Raw genomic sequence first — 19235 nt, 5'->3', positions numbered from 1 at the left:
GCCTCCCTCTCCCACTTTTAAGGAACCCTGATGACATTAGGGCCAGCAGATGATTCAGAATAGTCTCCCCATCTTATCAGCAATTGTAACTCCACCCGTGACTTTGCCATGTGAGGGAACATAGCTACAGGTTGCAGGGACTGGGATGAGAACATCTTTGGGGCCATCGATCTGCCGACCACCACAGGTAAAGGATGTTATCAGATGACAGACAAGGTAAGAGCACATACATGGAAACGGGGCCCATCCAGAAAGGAATCAAAGAAATGCAAATTATCAACCTGAGACCCTGTGCCTCAGTCTCATGGGCCAAGTGATAGGAAACAGAAAGCAAGAGGGATTTGCGGAAAACTTTTAAAAAGTCACCTGGCGCTCTGTCCCCTCCCCTGGCCACACAACCCTCCCACCCAGGGCCTTTGCACGCACCTTGGCCCCTCTCAGACTCCTGCCTTCCCAGGGCCCCGCCATGACCATAGCTGAAATTGCAGTGCAGCTTCCCCACCTGCCCAGCTCTCCACCCCTGGGCTCTAGCAGCCACTTCACACAGTACAATTCATAGCCACCCAGCTCCCCTGGAGGGCAGGGTCCCAGTGCTGGAGCTAGAGGGGCAGCCCTGTGGTATAGCTGACTCCAGGCCTCATCCTTACCCAGAGCTAACAGGGTGTGTCAGGCCGGCCAACCTGGCTTGGGATGTCTGCTGGGGGCCCTCACCTGGGGGCCACCTCACTACCAGAGGCCAGAGCAAGGATGCCCACGCACGGCAGTCTTGAAGTTCCCCTGGGGCTCCGTGGGCCACCTGTGCAAGTGTGGGCCGTGGTCAGACCCCGATGGAGCACGTGGCCCCCACAGCTGCAGCCTGTCCCAGCCCAGCCCCTCCAAGCAGGCACCGTGCTGCACAAAACCAGACATCATGCACAAAATCAGGGCCTGGCCGTGGAGGCCACAGGGTCAGCCTGACTCCCCACAGCCAAGACTGGAGAGAGATGGGTGGCCCCTGAGTACTGGGGTACAGGGGCCTGAGCCCTTGGGGAGCCCAAACCAGCAGAAGGAGAGGTGTGAGGCCATCCCTGCGTGTCCCGCCGGGGATGGCAGAGTGAAGAAGGAGAAAGCGCTCAGGTTGCCTCTGGCACAGGAGGGCAGTCTGTAAACAGACTGCCCACAGATGTCATGGTTGACACAGCAGTGCAGAAAGCCTCTGTTTTTCTTGATCCCAGTGTCACCGGACAGGCCCAGACCTGGGGTCCTGCAACCGACATGCTCGAGAAACATGCTAAGAAAGGGTGTCCGCTGCAGCTGGGGCCAAGAGAATAAGGATGTCCCTTGCAGTCTGCTAGGAGGAGGCACGTCTAGGGCCATGCTGGGGTCCTGGTAAACCTGTGCAGGGGTCTGGGACATGTAGCTCTCTGGGGAAACATAAAAGGAGGAGGTGAAGGCTCCCTACAAGGCCAGCAGGGAAAGGAAGGAAAGGGGGCCAGGCAGAGCTTTCATCCTGCTGGGAGGGCCTGCTTTTTCCTTAGAGCAAGAGGACAGGACTGCAGGGGAGACACTGAGGGTGCAGCTTGGCAGGAAGGAGGGCCTGGGTCACACCTCCCCTTCACCTTTGGACAGGGACAAAGAAGGGTGCCACAGCTCCGTTCCACATGGTGACTGGGGCTGACCAGAGCCAAGACAGGGACACTAGGCCAAGACCCTGGGGCAGAGCCACTGGTCAGCCAGAGGACCCTCCAAGTGCCTCACCCTGGCCCCTCAGGGCTCCACAGTATGGAGGCTCCCCTGAGGACAGACATGGGAAAGCAGGAAATCTGGTGTCACAGAGCAAGCTGGGGCACACAGGGACCTCAGATGGCTGCCGGAGGCCCCGGACAGCAGGAGGGCATGGCTCTCAGAAACGGTGACCCAGCCCCTCCCAACACCAAGCAGCCCTAGACCTCCAACACCAGACCCCCCGACCACCAGTGCCCCCCCCCCCCGGCTTCTGGGGGGAGGACACAGGCCCTGTTCTCCCTCCAGGTGTCCAGCTGGAAGCCCCTGCCCCGCCCCCGCCCAGAGCAGCTCTCACCTGCTGCCATGCACCAGAGCAGAAGCTGCCTCCACCCTGGACATCAGCACGTGGGGTTAGGTCCCCAGCTCCTCCCGGGCCCCCGTACTGACATAAGGAAGAAAGCCAGCCCTGAAACCGAAACCCAAACCCGACATTCTGGTTCTGCAGCACCTGCAAGCCCTGTGGCCTCCTCCAGTGTCAGAGTTAACACCCAGAAAAGCCCAAAGCATGAACCCGACAGCAGGGTCACTGTGGGCCTGGCTATCTGCTGCACAACATACTCCTGGCATAGAACATCACGGTTATTAGCCACAGTAGGACCTGTTCCCATCACCAACCCTGCTGCTTCAGGTTGTGACCTGCTGGAGCCCACAGACCTGAGCACACACCTGAGCTGGGGCATGCCCGGGCCAGGCCGCATCCACCACCCGAAGCAGGGTGCTCAGGAGTGAGGGCACACCCACCTGAGGCAGGGAACACCTGGGCTAGCACGCGGCACCTCCCTGTGGCCACACAGTGTGCCCGAGGCTTGGGTGCAGCCGGCACAGAGCTCACTAACCAGCGTCCTCTCCAGGGGCCCCCCTCAGCCTCAGCAGCTGTTTGGGAGAAATCGCCTCACTCACGCGGATGCAGGCTCAGATCTAATTATGTGGCACCCCAGTGACCCCAGTACTGGGATGAGTAGTGTCCCCCCAAATTCCCATCTACCCAGAACATGTGACTGTGAACTTATTTGGAAACAGGGTCTTCACAGACATAATCAACTAAGGTGAGGTTGTACTAGATGGGAGTGGGACCTAATTGTGTGACTGGTGTCCTTCTGAGAGGAGGGATTTGGACACAGGCACATAGAGGGGAGAAGGGGACAGAGCCTGGAACAATGCATCTACAGGCCCAGGGGCACCAAGGACCGGCAGCACCCAGCAGAAGCCGTAAGAGACAGAAAGCCTCCTCCCCTAGAGCCTTCGGAGGGAGCCTGGCCCTGCCACACCTTGATTTTGGACTTCTGGCCTCCAGAACAAGGGGAGAATGAATGTTGTTTAAGCCTCCAGTCTGTGGTCGTTTGTTACAGCCGCTGCTGGGTACTAACTCACCCTTGAGAGCATGGAGGTCACCAGCCTAGTGCAGACCAGCCCCTGGGGGGCCAGAGACTTGCCGCAGACTCAGGCATTTGGGGGGAGCTGGAGTCAAGGGGCAGCATCTGGGTTATCAGGAAAGGGAAGGCAGAGGCTGAGGGAGGCGGGGGAGGAAGGAGGAGGTGTGTGTGTTTTCCGAAGCCCGAGAGTAACAGCCGTACCTACAGTTGGGCCCAGAATGAAAGGCCCCGAGCGGCTGGGCTGCGGGGCTCCCTCGGGTGTGCTGGCCCCAGAAGAAGCCCTACACGGACACCAGGGGAGCGCGTGCACACCCCACAGGGTTGCAGACAGGCACACCGCTGCCAGTGGCCCAAAAGTGACCACGGCTAGCAAAACACAGTCTTTGAAAAACAAAACCAACCAAAAAATAAGTATTTGGCTCCATAAACCTCCATCATAAGAAACCACTCTAAATGGTCCCCGAGCTTTGTACAAAGCCTGGTGCTAGGCATCCTCCAGGGGCTCCGGCCCCAGAGCCCTACCCAACACACCAGCCCAACACAATCCCGTCGGGTGCTTTGGAAACACAGCATGAAATGGTACACAAGGCATTTTAAGACACTGGAGTTTATTTCCTATGGACGTTTCTTTTTTAAAAAAAATATAATAACTTAGTTTGCATCTTACAACATTTCCAATCAGTCAGGGAGTCCTTGGCCAGGACCTCGTGGGGTCAGACGTGGCTTGTGCGCCGGGGAGCCCAGGTCCGAGCGCCCGCTGTGGCAACAGCGGTGGCCACCCACAGTCACTCTGTGCCCATCTCGCAGGGGTTCAGGCCCTTCTCCTCAGCATCCTTGTACATCCTTTGGAAGTCCTTGAAGCGCGGGGCGCAGCCAAGGTGGGCCTCCCCGAAGTGTATGTGGCCCGTGAAGAGGAACTCCCCACGTCCGGGCCTCACACCGCACTCCAACAGCGTGGTGACGTGCCCCCTCCAGCCACCGCCCTCTGGGGCTGGCCGGAAGACAGTGCTCTTCTGCCGGTACAGCCGGTTCACGTGCAGGTGGATGGCGGACTCCTGCTGCTCTGGTTCGTGGGTGACGTCCTGGATGGAGCCTCGGACGACTACGGAGGCAAGAACACGGGAGTCAGTGGGGTCACCAGAGGTGACCCTGCGGGGGCTGACCCTGAATTCTGCATTCCAGAAATCCCATTAGAAAGACCAGTTCAGATATTTGAGGCCCTCTAGGGGTTGTCCCTGCCACTCAGACTCTGTCAGGGATAACAGCCATATAAGTGGGGAGAAACAGAAGACAGAAGTCACATTGTGTGCATCAACGTTTCAAGTTAGAACAAGACACAACCGCAATTAACACACAACATCTACTGCCGCCCTGTATCCAGGTGGGACAGAAACGGGGCAGCTCAGAGGGGAGGGGGTGATGGGAGGGAGCTGGGCAGAGCAGGCCCAGGGCAAGGTCCCCCATCCTCCAGATGCAGGACCAAAACGTGGAAAGGAGCTCTGCATTCCCACCACACTACTGCCCTCCGAGCTGGAGGCGCTCAGAGCAGGGTCCAGCCGGGCTGCCTTCCCCCCGCCCAGAGTGCTTCCCCCCCGCCGCTGCCCAAGAGCAAAAGCACGCAGCTGAGTCCTGATCTCAGCCCCGGGGCCCCCAGGCTCCTCAGACCCCCAGGACCAGGAACTCCTGCTGGAGTGTCCACAGGGGCCCAGAGGAGAGCAGGACTCTGAGGTGAGGCTAGACCATGCCTTGGAGGAAAATGCTCAGTGACCACCTTGAACAGGACTCCCACCCCTCTCATCCGGCACAGATCCGTCCCTCCCCTATTACACCTCCAAGCCCAATGCCCTCAGCCGTCTCCTCCCCAAGCTGAGTGCCAGCACTGGAAGGCCCTCCCAGGCCCAAGCGGGGCTCTTGACGTGTGGCAGGAGCACGAGGACACTTACCGAAGTCGCTGGTGCAGACCGCCAACAGCACCTCTGTGTCGCTGCAGGGGCGGCACGGGGCTGCGGGGAGAGAACAGGGTTAGGAGTAGGGTCTGCGGGACACAGACCCTGCTCACACCCACCAGGTCCCGTAAGAGCTCTGACCTCAGGGAACAGGACAGAGGACCCAACCTCGGCCACCACACGGGGGGCGGGGGCTGATGAATCCAGGGAACCCCAAGCTCGAGATGTGGCTATGAAGGGCATGCACCGCATCCCGAGGGACAGTGGGCGTCCGTGCTGGTCCCCACCTAGCTTTTGGCGCAGCAACTGCTGGGCCCCGGGGCAAACCACTCTCCCAGGCCCATCACCAACGGGAAACCAACCTGAGCTGGCCGGAAGCTACGTCCCCCACACCAGCCTGGCTGAGAGTCGCCTCCTTCCCAGCCTCCACAGCCACACCAGCCACTCACACAACACCTGTTCCCCAGGTCCCCATCTGTAGCCGAGACCAGAAGGTCAGGACACTGGTTGCCGAAGGTGTCGGTGAGCATCGAGGGTCACGTCTGCAGGCCGAGGCCGTGGGGCTCTCGTCCAAACAAGTCCCAGCCATCAGCACAGCCCCCTTCCCCAGACCCCTGACCTCAGACCAGATCACTGCCTGCAAACACCGTCTACGGCAAGCCTGGTTCACAGAATCCCCAAACCCCCACAGCCTGGCGGGGCGAGGGTGGGGGCTGGCTTCCTCCAGCCAAACCAGGCCCCACCCCACTAACTTCTGCCCCAGCACAGCCCTCACCCTAACTTCCTCAGATTGGGTGAGGCCTCAAGAAAGGCGGGGGGGCACAAGCCTCTGGCAACTCCCCCCAGACCACGGCACTCCTAACCCAGCACTGGATTTGGGAGGACACAGCATGAATTGGCAGTCACACTGCACTTTTCCAGGCCTCTGCCCCCTGGCCGCTGAGTCTCTAGGGTCTGGCACAAATCTTCCCAGCTCAGGCAAAGGTTAGGTATGAAGTCTTGCTGGAATAAGATCACCTTCTCAAGGCCCCGGAACATCCTGGCTTTGGCATTTGCTGGCCCTCACATGCGAACTGGGCGAGCAGTCACCTGCACCCTGGCGGCAGCAGACTCGAGGCCTCGGGGGCAAGGCCAGGCACAGAGCAGCTAGAGCTCAGAGAGGCCTTCTGGGGCGCGGGGCACAGGGTCTGTGCTGCCCTAGGCAGCACGGGGTCTCTGCGGACCCCAGGGGGTGGACAGGAGTTTCCAAGCACTGGCCCTGGCGGTCCTGCCCTGGGCAGGGGAGGATGTGTGTGCCCCAGGCCAGCTCAGGGGGATGTGACTCATTGGCCCACACACTGCCTGCCGCCTCTATCAGGTTCTTGGGAACCTGGCGAAGCTACAGGACTAGCAGAGCCGGTTGGGTGTGTTGAAGCCTGGCCAGCCTGGCCAGCCTGGCTGAGAGGATGTCCTACCCAGCTCCAAATCCCAAAGACTGCTGCCCACCTGGGGCACTTTGCTTCCATGTATAGACCCCCAGCCTTAAGGCCTCTCTTAAAAAAGAAGGCAGCCCACTGGGGGTCCCCTACCCTGCACACCCCTCCAGCGGCCCGCTGCCCACACGCATAGGGCATGACGAGGCCAGGCTCTCCAGTTCTGCTCAGAGGCAAGGTCTAATTTCAGCCCCTGTGCCAGGGGGTCAGAGGCGTCATCCCGGGCACCCCTCATAAAGCATCTGCCCAGGAGAGAGGAGCCCCAGCAGAGTCCCTGGGGGCCAGGCCTCTAGACGCTCCAAGTGAGGGTGGGTGGGAAGCTCGGTCCACACAAGCTCTCTAGAGGCACATCTCAGGTTCTGAGTCGGCCGAGACAGACCACAGGCAGTGCCCACAAAGGCAGCAGTGGTACAGCAACAGGCCCAGGCCACACCCGGCAGTCAGATACCCGGCCTGGCAGCCCGCAACTCACCAAGCCCGAGAGCTTGACCCTCTCCGTGGACACAGGCCCGGGGACGCCCGCTGAGGGCTAAGGAGGAAGGCGGCAAGGAGCCTGTCCGGGGCGGCCACCTACTCACACCCCCACTGCACTGCCGAAGCTGTGGGGGTGCCTGGGGCCCCGGCGGAGGGCAGTCAGCAGCCCGCAGATCCTCCCACCAGAAGCCTCAGGGAGCCGATACCACCACAGCTGAGCTAATAAAGTGCCACCCTGGAGACTTCCCTCATAATTCTGAGTTTTACCAAGCACAGGTCACCTCATTGGAAAATCCAGTCTGTGGATGCCAAGAGAAGCAATCTGGAAACAATTATTAATCGGAGTTGGGCTCATAAAGGCAGTGGAATGTGCTGGTTTCGGACACACTGAATCTCGTTTCCTTGCAGGGGAAGGTGAGGAGGGAGCAGCCAAGAGCCCAGTGGGGTTTACGGTTCTTTGAGAGGGGTTGGCTGAGGTGTGGGCATCTTAGGGAGAGTCTTCCGGAATGTGCACAAAATGAACTGAAGAAGGAAAACACAGGGTCAGGGAGAGCAGCTGGGGCTACTGCAGGGACCCAGGTGAGGACAGCAGGTGCAGGCAGGAGGACGGGGGAGGGCAGGGGGGGAGGGCAGCACACTTCATGCTAGGCCCTGGCCTGGGACAGGTCTGCAGATGGCCGCACGCTGGTCTGGCAGGAAGGACAACCAGGCAGACACACACAACTTCCAAAGGGAAAACTGTGCATGAGGACATCTGCTGGGGTCGTCACTGCAGCCAGTGACAGGTGGCAGGTTTGGTGGGTGCAGCACTGCACAGGGAGGGGACACGGCCGGCACGGGGCTGGTGTGAGCTGAGGCCCAGCTGCCACATGAGGTTCTGGAGCCTCCTCCTCTTTCACCACAGCCAGCTGCGGGCCGGTGCCACCCCGAGGTGGTCAGCCACCGCGGGGATATCTCAATCTCCCCCACCTCTCCTCCTGGCCTGTTGCCACCCCACCCTGTTCCTGCTGAGAAAGCAGGTGGATGCCACACGCTTTCATCCCAGGAGTGCAGAGATGGGCGAGATGAAAGATAATTACAGAAAATAAACGATCCTTTGGGGGGAAAATCTCTTCTCTCCTTTTCTGCTTCTAGGACATAATGAGGCTTCTTTCGACTTCTGCTGACCTTTGCCACTCATCCCCCACAGCCCATCAGGGCCATCACCAAACCGAGAGAGCTCCTTAGTGGGGGGCTCGGTACCCACCCAGCCCACCCCTCGGGCATCATTCACCACCCCCTCCAACACATCAAACACAGCAGGTTTGACCAGGGAAGGGGGATGGAGCACACTGGAAACCGCGTGACTCAGGCTACCGGCCAGCAATGCCAATAACTTCCATGCATTAATGGCCAGCACCATCCACTCTCACTGTGGGTCTAAAATGCCACTGTCTTCCCACCTCATCTGCTCAAGGAAGCCTGCTCTGGGTAGGCATCACATGGACCCCAAACCCCAAGCCCCAGAAGGTAGATGTGGCCAAGCCGGTAAGCCCCTGCTGTTCGGTTCCCGGAGGAATAAAAGAACAGACTGGAATCAGGGGTCCACCTGGGCTGCCCCAGGAAAACCAAGGAGAATGTTTGTCTCCACCCCCTAGAACCAGACAGAGCAACCCCCTGCCATCCTTCACTGGCCACCACCACACATCCCCAACCCTACTGGGCAACAGAGGGTCCTGGTGTGCCTGCTTCCCCACGTACACCAGGTCTCTGGGGAGGACGGCCCCCAGACAGCCCGGCCGGGTTCCAGGAGTGGCCTAGAGTTTCATCCATTAGTTAGCTGGATCTGGCCACTTGCCCACCTTTCGTGTCCTGCCAGAGTTTTTCAGCAACTGCGTTACTCAGATGCCCTGGTGAGGCCCATGGAGGAGGAGGAGGGGGAGGAGGAGGGCAGGGTGGGGAAAGGAGGCTCAATCCCGCACCGCCCCCCCCACCCCTCAGGTCACCTCCTACCACCCACCCCTCAATCTGCGCCTGTAAGGAGTGGCCTGCCTCTCCATTCTGGCCTTTTCTTGGGTGTCAGTGCATCTCAGACCATACCAGGAAGCTGGTTATTCAAGTGCACACCAGGCGACCGCACTCACTGCAAACACTCCCAAGCGGGACCGTCCGGGGCCATGAGGCTCACACACATCTCTTATCCGGGAGCCTCTCTGTTTTCAAGTCAGCACAAACTAGAAGCTACTACGAGTCACCAGTGAGGGAGAAGGCTCATCCACCTCCGCAGCAGGCAGGATCACTGACTGCCCAGCCCACAGGCACCTGCACACCTCCACGTCACAGGTGTCCAGCCTCCAGTTTCACCCAAGTTTCCTGCAGCTGCAGCCAGGGCCAGAACAGGAGAGAGCCAGGAGCCACACACTACCATCTGAGAGCCTGCCTGGCCCGGCAGACATCATTGCTGCCAGATGGCTGGCACCGACATTCCACATTACATACCCATTCCTTTGGCATTAAAGGCTTAGGAGCCCATCCCCTGATGAAAGGCAAACACCCCGGGGAGAAGGATGCACAAGCCTCCCCAGAGCCCCGCTGCCCCTCATCTCCCTCAGGCTGAGAAAGTGCTGAGCCCCCAGGAAGGGCCCAGAATCTGTGCCTGTTTCCATCCCAGCTCCTAGAACCCCACACACATCTGAGTCCCCCACCCCCAGTTCTGACAGTTGCTAAGTTTCTGGGCTGTCCCAGGCCTGATTCCCGGCCAACGCACAGACGCACATTCATACCCCACTATCCACGGGGTGCCTGGATCCCTGCAGGCGCCGGGTTTAAACAGATGCTCCAGGGCCCAGCGGGCATATGTCAGGGGTGGGGGAGAGGTAAGAAGGGAACCCCTGGGCCACCCAGACTGCCCAATGTCCAGCCACAGCTGAACGTCCTACATGGGGTCTCGAGAGATGCACAGAGGGCAAGCAGAGGCTGTGACCAGACAACCCACCATCATGCAGGACCTTGTCCTGGCAGCCCCATTGGAACCTAGGACAGCCCAACCACTGATCCCACAGGCCTCTCCCAAATCTGCTCACTGTCCTGGCCTGAAAACAGGGACCAGGAGAACCTGGGGTGCACAGACCCTGCCCACAAGGAGAGGGAGAGAGACTAAGTCTCTGGTCCCCGAGGGCGGAGCCATGGTCTCTGAGTCATCCCAGCCCATGGCCATCCTTGTGCATTTTCCTTCTGGACAAATGGAAGCGCTCAGGTGCCCAACAAAGAAACAACTGGCTACACAGGCAGCGCCAGCATCTGGTAAGAATGACCCACCAGGTGGAAGGAAGCTCAAGGCACAAGAGAACAGGGACCAGCAGCAAATATCTTTAAAGGGCCATCAACATTCAATCAGTAAGAGGCGTCAGTGGAGCATGGGACTCCTGATCTTGGGGTCGTGAGTTTGAGTCCCACGTTGGGTGTAGAGATTACTTAAAAATAAAATACTTAAAAAAAAAAAAAAAAAAAAGAAATTGTTAACAAGTTTCTAACATCTGCTTCACTCAGCCACAAGCATTAAATTCAGTGACTGGGTTCTTCCAGATTTTGTTTTTACTATTAGTTTATCTCTAGGTCCCCTACAGCGAGGCTGGGGTACCCTCCTCTAGCTCTCTAACCCACCCTCCTATAGCTGGTCATCAAGATAAAGGCTGCTGTGGTTAAAATATCATTCAGGTCCTGAGATTTACAGCAGCTTCCAGTGCTACCTTTCCAAGTGGGGGTCCTACCCGGGCGGCTGGCACTGGGAGGGGGGTGGAGGTCCTACCCGGGCAGTTGGCACTTGGAGGGGGGCAGGGTCCTACCCGGGCGGCTGGCACTGGGAGGGAAGCAGGGGTCCTACCCGGGCGGCTGGCACTTGGAGGGGGAAGGGGGTCCTACCCGGGCAATCCTACACTGAAGTTCTCCAACACACCGGTTTAGTTTGAGAGAGACTGAAGGTTTTGAAAACTGATCTGAGCCAAGAATGCAGAACGATAAAATGCAGATTCACATACAGGAGAAAAGTCTACATTTCAAATCCTAGCAGATCTGTTTTACTTGAATTAAACATCTCATTTACTAAAATGTGGAGAATTATACTATTCTTGGAGACGACCCACCCCTCAAACCAGGTGTTTCTGCCTTAGCACTGCTGACACCTGGGCCCGGGTCACTCCTTGTACTGGGACTGCCGCGTGTACTGGGGGTGGTAGCAAAGCATTCCTCCCTGGCCTGCACCACTCAATGCCATGGCACCCCTACCTCCCCATCATCCGGGCCAGCTGGTCACCTGGAGAATGGCCTTCTTGGAAGCTACTCACAGGACAATCCAAGCTCACACCCCCTCAACCAGAAGGTGCCTCACCACAACCAGCTTCGGGACTGACACAAGTGGTACACTAGGACCCCCACCCCACACACTTGGACCCCAGGAGGTCATCTATGCCTTAGAGCAAGGGCCACGCTTGGCATGGGTGTCTATAGAAGACGAGGACTTCAGTCCTTGTTCATGGCACATGGGGCGAGACCCGCCCCACGTGAGAGCTCTGGGGCCACTCACTCCTCCTCAGTCTCTGTCTCTGGAACTTTTCAGAGACCAACGCCACCTTCCACACAGGGCCCTGCCAAGCTGTCTGCCAACTCACAGTCCCCACGTGCGCACACACACACACACACACACACACACACACACACACACCCTTTGCTGCTGAGGGGACTCCTGCCAGCACCACAACGAGAAGGGCTCTGCGGTGGAGAAGGCTCCTCGAGGGCCAGCCTCACGGGAACCCCTGAGAGGTCCTCACTCACCTCACTAACCCGGGTGAGCTCCTGTGCCACCTGACTCGCCCACCCCCCCCCCACACACACACACAGCCCCTCTCCTGGCACGCTGCCGTTGTCTCCACTCCACATGGGGTGGCCCTTGTAACACCCACCCACAAAATGCCTCCGGAAGCTGGGACCAGCTCCACAATTCAGGTCAGCAAGGCTCTGCACCTCTCTGGAGAGTGAATCACCCTTGGCTCCCACCCAAAACTCGATGTGTCAGAGGCTGCAGCTGATGTCAAAAACACGCAGCCAATCCACATATCAGAAGAAACACAGGGGCGGTGTGAACGGCCACAGCACCCATTTCCGATTACAGTCTCGAGCACAGAAGAGGAGCAGGGAGCCAGGACCACACCCCATCACGGCTCTCAGGTCCGACCTATGGCCGTTCGCAGGGCACGTGTGTTCACCCTCCTCAAACACGCCTCCTGAGACTGCGTTGTTTCCCCACGTGCAAAACACCCACAACACTAACGGGGCCACACACGTCCAATGCCCATCGCACGGGGGGCCCGTCTGCCAGCAGCAGGCGGGTTCTCACAGAGACCGTGGGAGGGGAACACTGCCCTCCCCGCCCCGGAGGTGGCCACTCACCTGACTGGGCACGCAGGTCTGACTCCGCGTGCCGGCTGGTCAGCTCGTACTGGAAACCCGTGGTCCTCCGGCTAATGTCCTGCTGGGGCGTCGCCTCCACGAACAGGCCCCGCTGCTCGAAGCCAAAGCAGTGCACCTGGCGGGGCCCGCGGTCCCCGTCCCGCACCAGCAGCTGCAGCTCTCCAGTTTTTTCCAAATAAATATTGGCGCCCGAGGAGTCCCTGAGGGGCTTGATGCACAGAGTCAGGTGTCGTCGGGAGGGCGGGAAGGTGTTGGGCCGCACGTTGACGATGAGAGCCCCAGTCGGGTACATCCACTCCACAGAGCCCGCCGAGCACCGTAGGTACACCTGCTCCACCTCCTTCCTGTGGGCCTCGTGCGTCAGCCCGCTGCAGAGGGGACACGCGTCAGCCGGGGCCCGGCACCCCACATGTACCCGCCTGGGGGACGCCCGCCCAGGTGCATGAGCAGCCCCTCACCCACACGCGGGCTGCCACCACCTCTGCCCTGCTGCAAGGAGCCGTTTCCAGGGAGCGACAGTCCCCTCCGGCAGGCCTGCCCCAGAGAGTCACGGTGAGACGGGCCCACGCCCTGATGCGCGTAGACAATGTTTGTCTCAGACCCTCTCAGCACCTCGACGCTCCATCTGCCAGCCTTCAAGGCTGCAGCACTGGGCGCCCATGCCCTTGGGGCTCCCCGCGTCAGGGTGGCGATGCATGCAATGGGGGAAGAACCACGGAAGGGGGGACCTTCCGGAACACGTTCAAGGACACACCAACAGGCCTCTGGCACAAACCCGAGTTCCAGATGACCAACCGAGGGCCAGGAACGATGGCAGATTCCCACTGAGTGTGAAAACAAGGAGCGGTTCACTTGGTCCAAAGAGTAGCTTTGAAACCAAATAGGAATGTTAGCAGCTTGGGGGGGGCTGGAGGTTGTCGGTGACTTTTGTCTTTAGCACCTCACAGATAGGGGGAAGGCAAGTGTTTCCATTTGCAAACCTGAAGACCCTGCATTGCCAATCATATCTTTAAAAATAAACTCAAATATCATCACAGCAAATTACAAAAGTAAGGTAATGGTCCTCCATGGGGGAGAGGCATGGGAGGGAATGCGTGAACAAGCCACAGGAGAGAGACGCAAGACCTTTCACCTTCCCAAGGGGAAGCTTCTGCCAAGTTAATCTCACTCCTAATAAATGCTAAATAGGAAAAAATGAAGTCTGTACACTCTTCGTGAGACAGGTCTTGAGTAAAGTCATTACGTTATGTTTTCAAGAAATTGAAACCATCAAAAACGTTAAAGTTTCCCCTACTCAAAATTTTAATGTGAATGTCAGCTTGTGCTGATGGTTACGTCATAACCACCAAGCAGCTCTGGAACTCAACCAATGACTTCAACCAAGTGTTTTATTACATGAAATTTGGTTCTGATCGGATCTCAGACAGGTTCACCCACATTCTTAGGATTTTTATGTGTAATAAACAATGCTATATTCAGAGCCCAGGCCTGGGTGAGTTACCAGAAACCCTTTCTACAGAGGAGAAAACACGTAACATATGGTTTGCATTTACTGTTGGTGACTCATGCTCTGGGCTCCAAAAAACCTCACTTTTCATTCGATGGCCAGCTGTGGGCTGGGGCTGCACAGTCATCCTGCAGACCACATCAGAGGGAGGTGTCAAGGAGGTGACCCCCCCCAACCCCACTCCCCACCCCCGCAAGGCCCTGGGTCACTAGCAGCCGGCCTGGCCTCAGACGCCTACCAGAGCCACACACGCAAAACAGACTTACAAATTACAGTCAAATAAAACTCATATAAGCTCCTCTGACACATATGTGTGGACTAGCATAATTATAGTGCTGTGTGAAAAAATTAGACTAAATGGTAAGTGGTTGACACAGATGACTATAATCACCTCTGCTCTCGGGCAGCCAAAACAAACTTTATCACAGTGTCCCTCCTCTCCTGTCTCCAGCCTCAAGGGGCAGCTGGACACTTGCCCTGTGCCCAGACACCAATCCTCAAAGCTCTCTCCCCTAAAAACCGTCCTGTCCAGGCTTCACTTTCCTCTCCATCGGGGAGGGACCCTGGGGCTCAAGGGAAAAGAAAGCCCATACCAAAGGCTTCGGATACTTCTCACTAAGTCACTTTAATCCAAACAGTGGACAGGGAAACAGAGAGGTCCACCCCCCACCCATATCTTAGGCAAGGGCAGAGGGAACGCTTGTGGGGGACAGATGGCCAGCCCATGGCTGTCCCCAGCCTGCACAGATGACCCTGTACATCTTGTGCACTACACCTGGCTCCATTTATTCATAAGTCACTCGACTATAAGAGGACCGGGAACAACACGAAAGTGGACTTCGAAGAAATGTCCACCCTTTACCTGACGTCTTCACTGCCACCCAGAGAACTGTCTATGCCCATCCCAGGGTCCACGGCCAGCACGCCCCTCTGTTCTGCTCTCCCTCGTGTTCTCCTGAAGGACTGAGATCAACAAGACGTGAGCCAGGCACTCAACACAGGAGTGTTCACATGAAGGTCGGTAGCATGTGATGTGCAAGACCACCACTCAGACGCTCACCGACTCTGATCAGCCTGGGACCCCACTGAGCCTTTAATGAAAGAAATCAAGGACTCCGAGCCTGTCTGGTGCTCACCAGAACATCTAGCTAAATCTCTCACCTCTAGGTTTCCAGCACCACAGCAAACCTGAAAAAACTTCTGTTTATGCAAAATTGCTGGAGGTGGAAAAATGTGCCACATCTGTGATGTCACTGATGGTGGCATTAATGATTTTCACACGGCATGCAAGTGACACACTAATCAGGCAAAAATAAGATACCTGCTTTCTGATGTGATGAAGCTAGACAGAAAACACTCTGGTTCTAGTCACTCTTACGGAGCTGACAACACTGATTGATCTTGGGCTATTTAAACTAGATTCCTTTATTTCTCAAAAAACAACAACAACAACAACAAAGAGCCTGCCAGTGTCACTCCCCAGGGAAGTGTAGACACACCTTCAGGCAAAGGACAGCAAATTCCAAACCGACATAGGACTTTCTGCAGGGCTCAGTGTGGTGGCAGCAGGGTTCTTACTACTCACACCCACAGCCTGGCTCACCTGAGTCACCAGAAGTAAATTATGGTCTCTTGTTCACTTAAGTCAGGAAGAGCTTCGATCAAGGGCGAAACCCAGAGGTTATCACTGGAGTTACCTTTCATCTCCCCACCCAGTAGGAGAGCTAGCCAAGGTATGACAGACCCACAAACCCTGCCGACGGCAGTGGGAAGGTTCGTGGTCCACCTTTACAACCACAGCCTAATAAAGATCAGGGCGCTGTCCTGCCCCTGCACAAGGGACCGAGATTGCAAAACCTCCTGCTTAATTGCTTGGAAACACCCAGACATGCATTTCAGCCTGGCAAATGTGAGTGGCCAGTATCATAAAGAGCAACTCCCTCCCTATCAGGGGATCGGAACGCACCCAGGGTATTGGGGCTCACACCACCCTGTGCTGTCTTTAGAACAGCTCATAAAAAGTCATAAATGTTACAGGAGTCTGCAGGCAAACCAGCAAACCCAAGTTTCCACAGCAAGGATCTGTCAGCTGATCTGCAAGGCATATTGATCGCTAGGGCAGCAATTACAATGGAAGGGGAGCTTATAATCCAGGAATGTGGCCTGGGCCTGTCTTCCGTCCAGATCCCACTGGGACAGCCCCTGCAGCCACCCTCTGCCAGCAGACTCTGCCTTTGCGCTGAGTGGAGGGCAGCTGGAGGCAGTCCAAGACCCGGGGTATGTTAGCAAAGATGGAGAGAGGAGGGCAGCAGGTAAGCGTCCCTGCTTCTCCAGGTAGAAAAGAGGAGGCAGACCCCTGCTTGGTCCAGGAGCTGGTTGGCCCTAATGACCAGCACTCACTCACAGCCCTCTCTGATCCCCAGGAGAGGCAGCCCCCTTCCAGGCACACAGTCCTCAGAGAGCCTGAAAGGGTGAGGGCTCCTCCTCTGGAAACTCAGGCTCCCAGGGTGGAACAGGCTTTCTGTTTCTGATCTGCTGAAGCAGGACACCCTAGACCTCAGTTTAGGGGTGCACTGATTCATCCAGCAGAAGCTGCAAGGCAGGGAGTTTAATTAGGAGCGTGGGGGAAAGGGCAGCCCTGGAAGAGTGTGTCAGAGTCAGAGGCTCCCAGCCAGCCCTGTGCTGGCGCCAGCATTCTGCAGGCCAGCCCTCCCCCAGAGCTCCAAGCTCGTGGCCCCAATCTTAGCAGCCCTGCATCCCAGCTCTGGTGTGCGTGCAAGGGAGGGAGGGCACCACAGGCCCGATCTCTGGAGCCCAGAACCACGGCTTCGGCGGTGGGAAGTGGGGAGCAGAAAGCAGGGCGATTGCCAGTCTCCACAGAGAACTGGCTCTGTAAGTATCCAAGATGACCAGCAGCTGCCCTGCTCACACAGAGCCCAGCACCCTGGCACAACCCCCCAAGCTTCCCGGAAAAACTGTCTTCACTCAAAAAAAAAACCCGTGACACCCTCCCCCCCACCCCCCACCTCCCGCAGCAGCACGAGGTGTGTGCTGGCAGGAGTCTTCCCATCAGGTGTGAGGGCGAAGGGCTCGGTTAGAGGCCCTGCTCCACCGAGCACCCCGACCCCGCGACCCGAGGGCAGCCCCTGCCCACAGAGTTCCAGAGAAGGAGATGCGCATCCCTGAAAACTCCTGAACCTGCACCTTCCGCGGCACTAAACCGGCTTTTCCAACTGCGAGCCGAGCCGCCTGCCCCGGGCGACAGCGCCCTGGGCGGATGGCGGTTTCTCACCAAAGTAGCTGTGCCCTCAGGCGCCCCGCCCGCGTATACTTGTGATTTGCAACTCCTTTCTGCTTGTCACACTTCAGTTTAAAAAAAAAAAAAAAAGTCCTCGGCTGCCACGGCGGAGGGGCGTGAAGGGGGGCTCCCCGAGCCCAGCGCGCGCGCTGCCAAGGGCGGCCTGACCTTCACCGGGGCCGGGGCGGGGATGCGGGACGCGGCGGGCCCCGCACTCAGCCCGCGCACAGGTGTCCGCCCGCGGGTCTCCGCGCGCACGGAAGCGGTCGGCACCCCGGCCGGCGCCAGGGCCCCCGCTCGGTCCTCCGAAGCCCCCGCTCCCTCCCGCGGACCCGCCGGCCCTCCCTTCCCGCTCGGCCCTGAGCGCAGGCCCCGCTCCTCCCGCCCGGGGCGCGCAAGTCCTCGCCGCGGGCAGAGCCGGGAGGGCCGGAGAACCGACCTCCGCCCGCCTCCGATGCGGGGTCCGCGCGGGGCGAGTGGGCTGTCCGGCCGGGACCGACCCCGCCGCGCCGCGGGCGCACCTCCCTCTGGGCGTCCTCCGGGCCAGGGCACCGGGCCGCCGCGGGCTCTTTTGTTCTAGAACCGGGGGCGGGGGCGACGCGGACAGGACTCGGCCTGGAGAGCGGGCCCCAGAGTCCCCGCCCGGGGCCGCGCCCCCGCACGCTCGGCCGGCCGGAGCGGGGAGGGCACGGGAAGGGAGGCCAGCGGCCCCGAGGGCTGGGGGCGCGCCGGCGGACTCACCTCCCCTTCCAGCTGCACCGGTCGCTCGAGTACTGCGCGCCCGCGCCGCCCAGCAGCGCGCCCAGCAGCAGCAGCAGCAGCGGCGGCGGCGGGCCAGGGCCCGGGGCGGGGGGCCGCGGCCACAGCTGCCCCGCGCGCCCCCCGGCCGCCCGCGCCGCGCCCCGCATGCTCCGGCTCTGCCTGGCCGCCGACCCCGCGTCCGCGCCTGCCGAGCAGACCCTCCACCCGGCGCGGCCGGGCGGGCGGGGCTCCAGGTCCAGGCGAGTCACGTCGTGCGCCCCCCGCGCACCCGGCGCGGCTGCCCGCCCATCCCGGCCGCAGCCGGGGCCGCTGGAGCCGCTGGAGCCGCGGGAGCCGCGCAGGGTGCTCCGCGCCCGCCGCCGCCACCCGAGCCTCTGAAGCAGACGAGTCAGCGGTCCGCGTCCCGGCTCAGCTGGGGACCAGTCCCGCCCCCGTCCCGCCCCCGCCGGCCGCCCCGCCCCCGCCGGAACTCCGCCCCGTGCGCGCGCTGCGAGTGCTGCGAGCCCCGCGCCCTGCGCGCCCTGGCCGGGAGTCCTGGGGCGGCCCCGCCGAGAGGAGGGGGCCGCCCGAGGGACCGGGAGGAGGGTCCGAGAGAGAGTCCCCAGCCGGGAGAGAACGGGGCAGCAGCACGCGCCCGGCCGGTACGCCGCGGGACGCGGAAGAAACCCGAGACCGCAAGTCTGTGCGACCTGAGCCGGCGCCGGGCCAGCGGGCGCGTCCGCAGCGGCTGCGCCTTGGCCCCATCGCGGAGACTGAGCCGGGAATGGCCGCTGGACCGCGGTGGGGGCTCCTGGCCGGCCCACTACTACTGTGTGAGCGACCAGACTCCATCAGGGACGTTCCTGATCCAAACCTGTGCTCTGCAGAGGTCCGGACTCTGCCCCGGTCTGCAGCCCGTGCGGGAGGGGAGGAGCCCAGCTGTGGTTGGAGAGGAGACTGACCCACTGTTGAGCGCCCCGTGGACTCTAGAGCATCCACGTCCCCGAAGGGCTCTGGGCCGCAGCTCCTCTGCATCGCTGCGGACCTGTGCCCGCTCGTCCCCACCACCCCCAACCCCGGAGTTGGTCTGGTACCTGTGTCCCCAACCTCCCGCTTGATTCTTCCTGGAGACTGTCTGATGCCTTGTTAGGTTTTCGTGGTGTCCCGACCCCTGTGCTCTAGATGCGAGTGCCACCACCACCAGACCTGGCAACC

At 59.6% G+C, this 19235-nt stretch overlaps 1 protein-coding gene across 1 annotated transcript; it reads right to left on the bottom strand.

The window, feature by feature from the left end:
- Positions 1-3728: 3728 nt before the first annotated feature.
- Positions 3729-18431, bottom strand: METRNL (meteorin like, glial cell differentiation regulator). The gene is made up of 4 exons (XM_045490014.1): positions 18021-18431; positions 12454-12842; positions 5081-5140; positions 3729-4239 (listed from the first exon to the last, which is right to left on the bottom strand). The coding sequence occupies exons 1-4, from the start codon at positions 18185-18187 to the stop codon at positions 3923-3925; spliced, it is 933 nt and encodes a 310-aa protein (XP_045345970.1). The 5' UTR covers positions 18188-18431; the 3' UTR covers positions 3729-3922.
- Positions 18432-19235: the final 804 nt, after the last annotated feature.

Source organism: Leopardus geoffroyi, chromosome E1, assembly GCF_018350155.1.
Source record: "Leopardus geoffroyi isolate Oge1 chromosome E1, O.geoffroyi_Oge1_pat1.0, whole genome shotgun sequence".
Taxonomy (NCBI): domain Eukaryota; kingdom Metazoa; phylum Chordata; class Mammalia; order Carnivora; family Felidae; genus Leopardus; species Leopardus geoffroyi.
The sequence above is the reverse complement of the archived record's forward strand: the minus strand, read 5'-3'. Positions and strand labels throughout refer to the sequence as shown.

Coding starts and splice junctions, on each gene's coding strand:
- METRNL (XM_045490014.1), bottom strand. CDS start 18,187: ATGCGGGGCGCGGCGCGGGCGGCCGGGGGGCGCGCGGGGCAGCTGTGG. Junction 12,843..18,020: donor CGGTGCAGCTGGAAGGGGAG/GTGAGTCCGCCG, acceptor TCCCCTCTGCAG/CGGGCTGACGCACGAGGCCC. Junction 4,240..5,080: donor GGTCTGCACCAGCGACTTCG/GTAAGTGTCCTC, acceptor TTGCCTCCGTAG/TCGTCCGAGGCTCCATCCAG.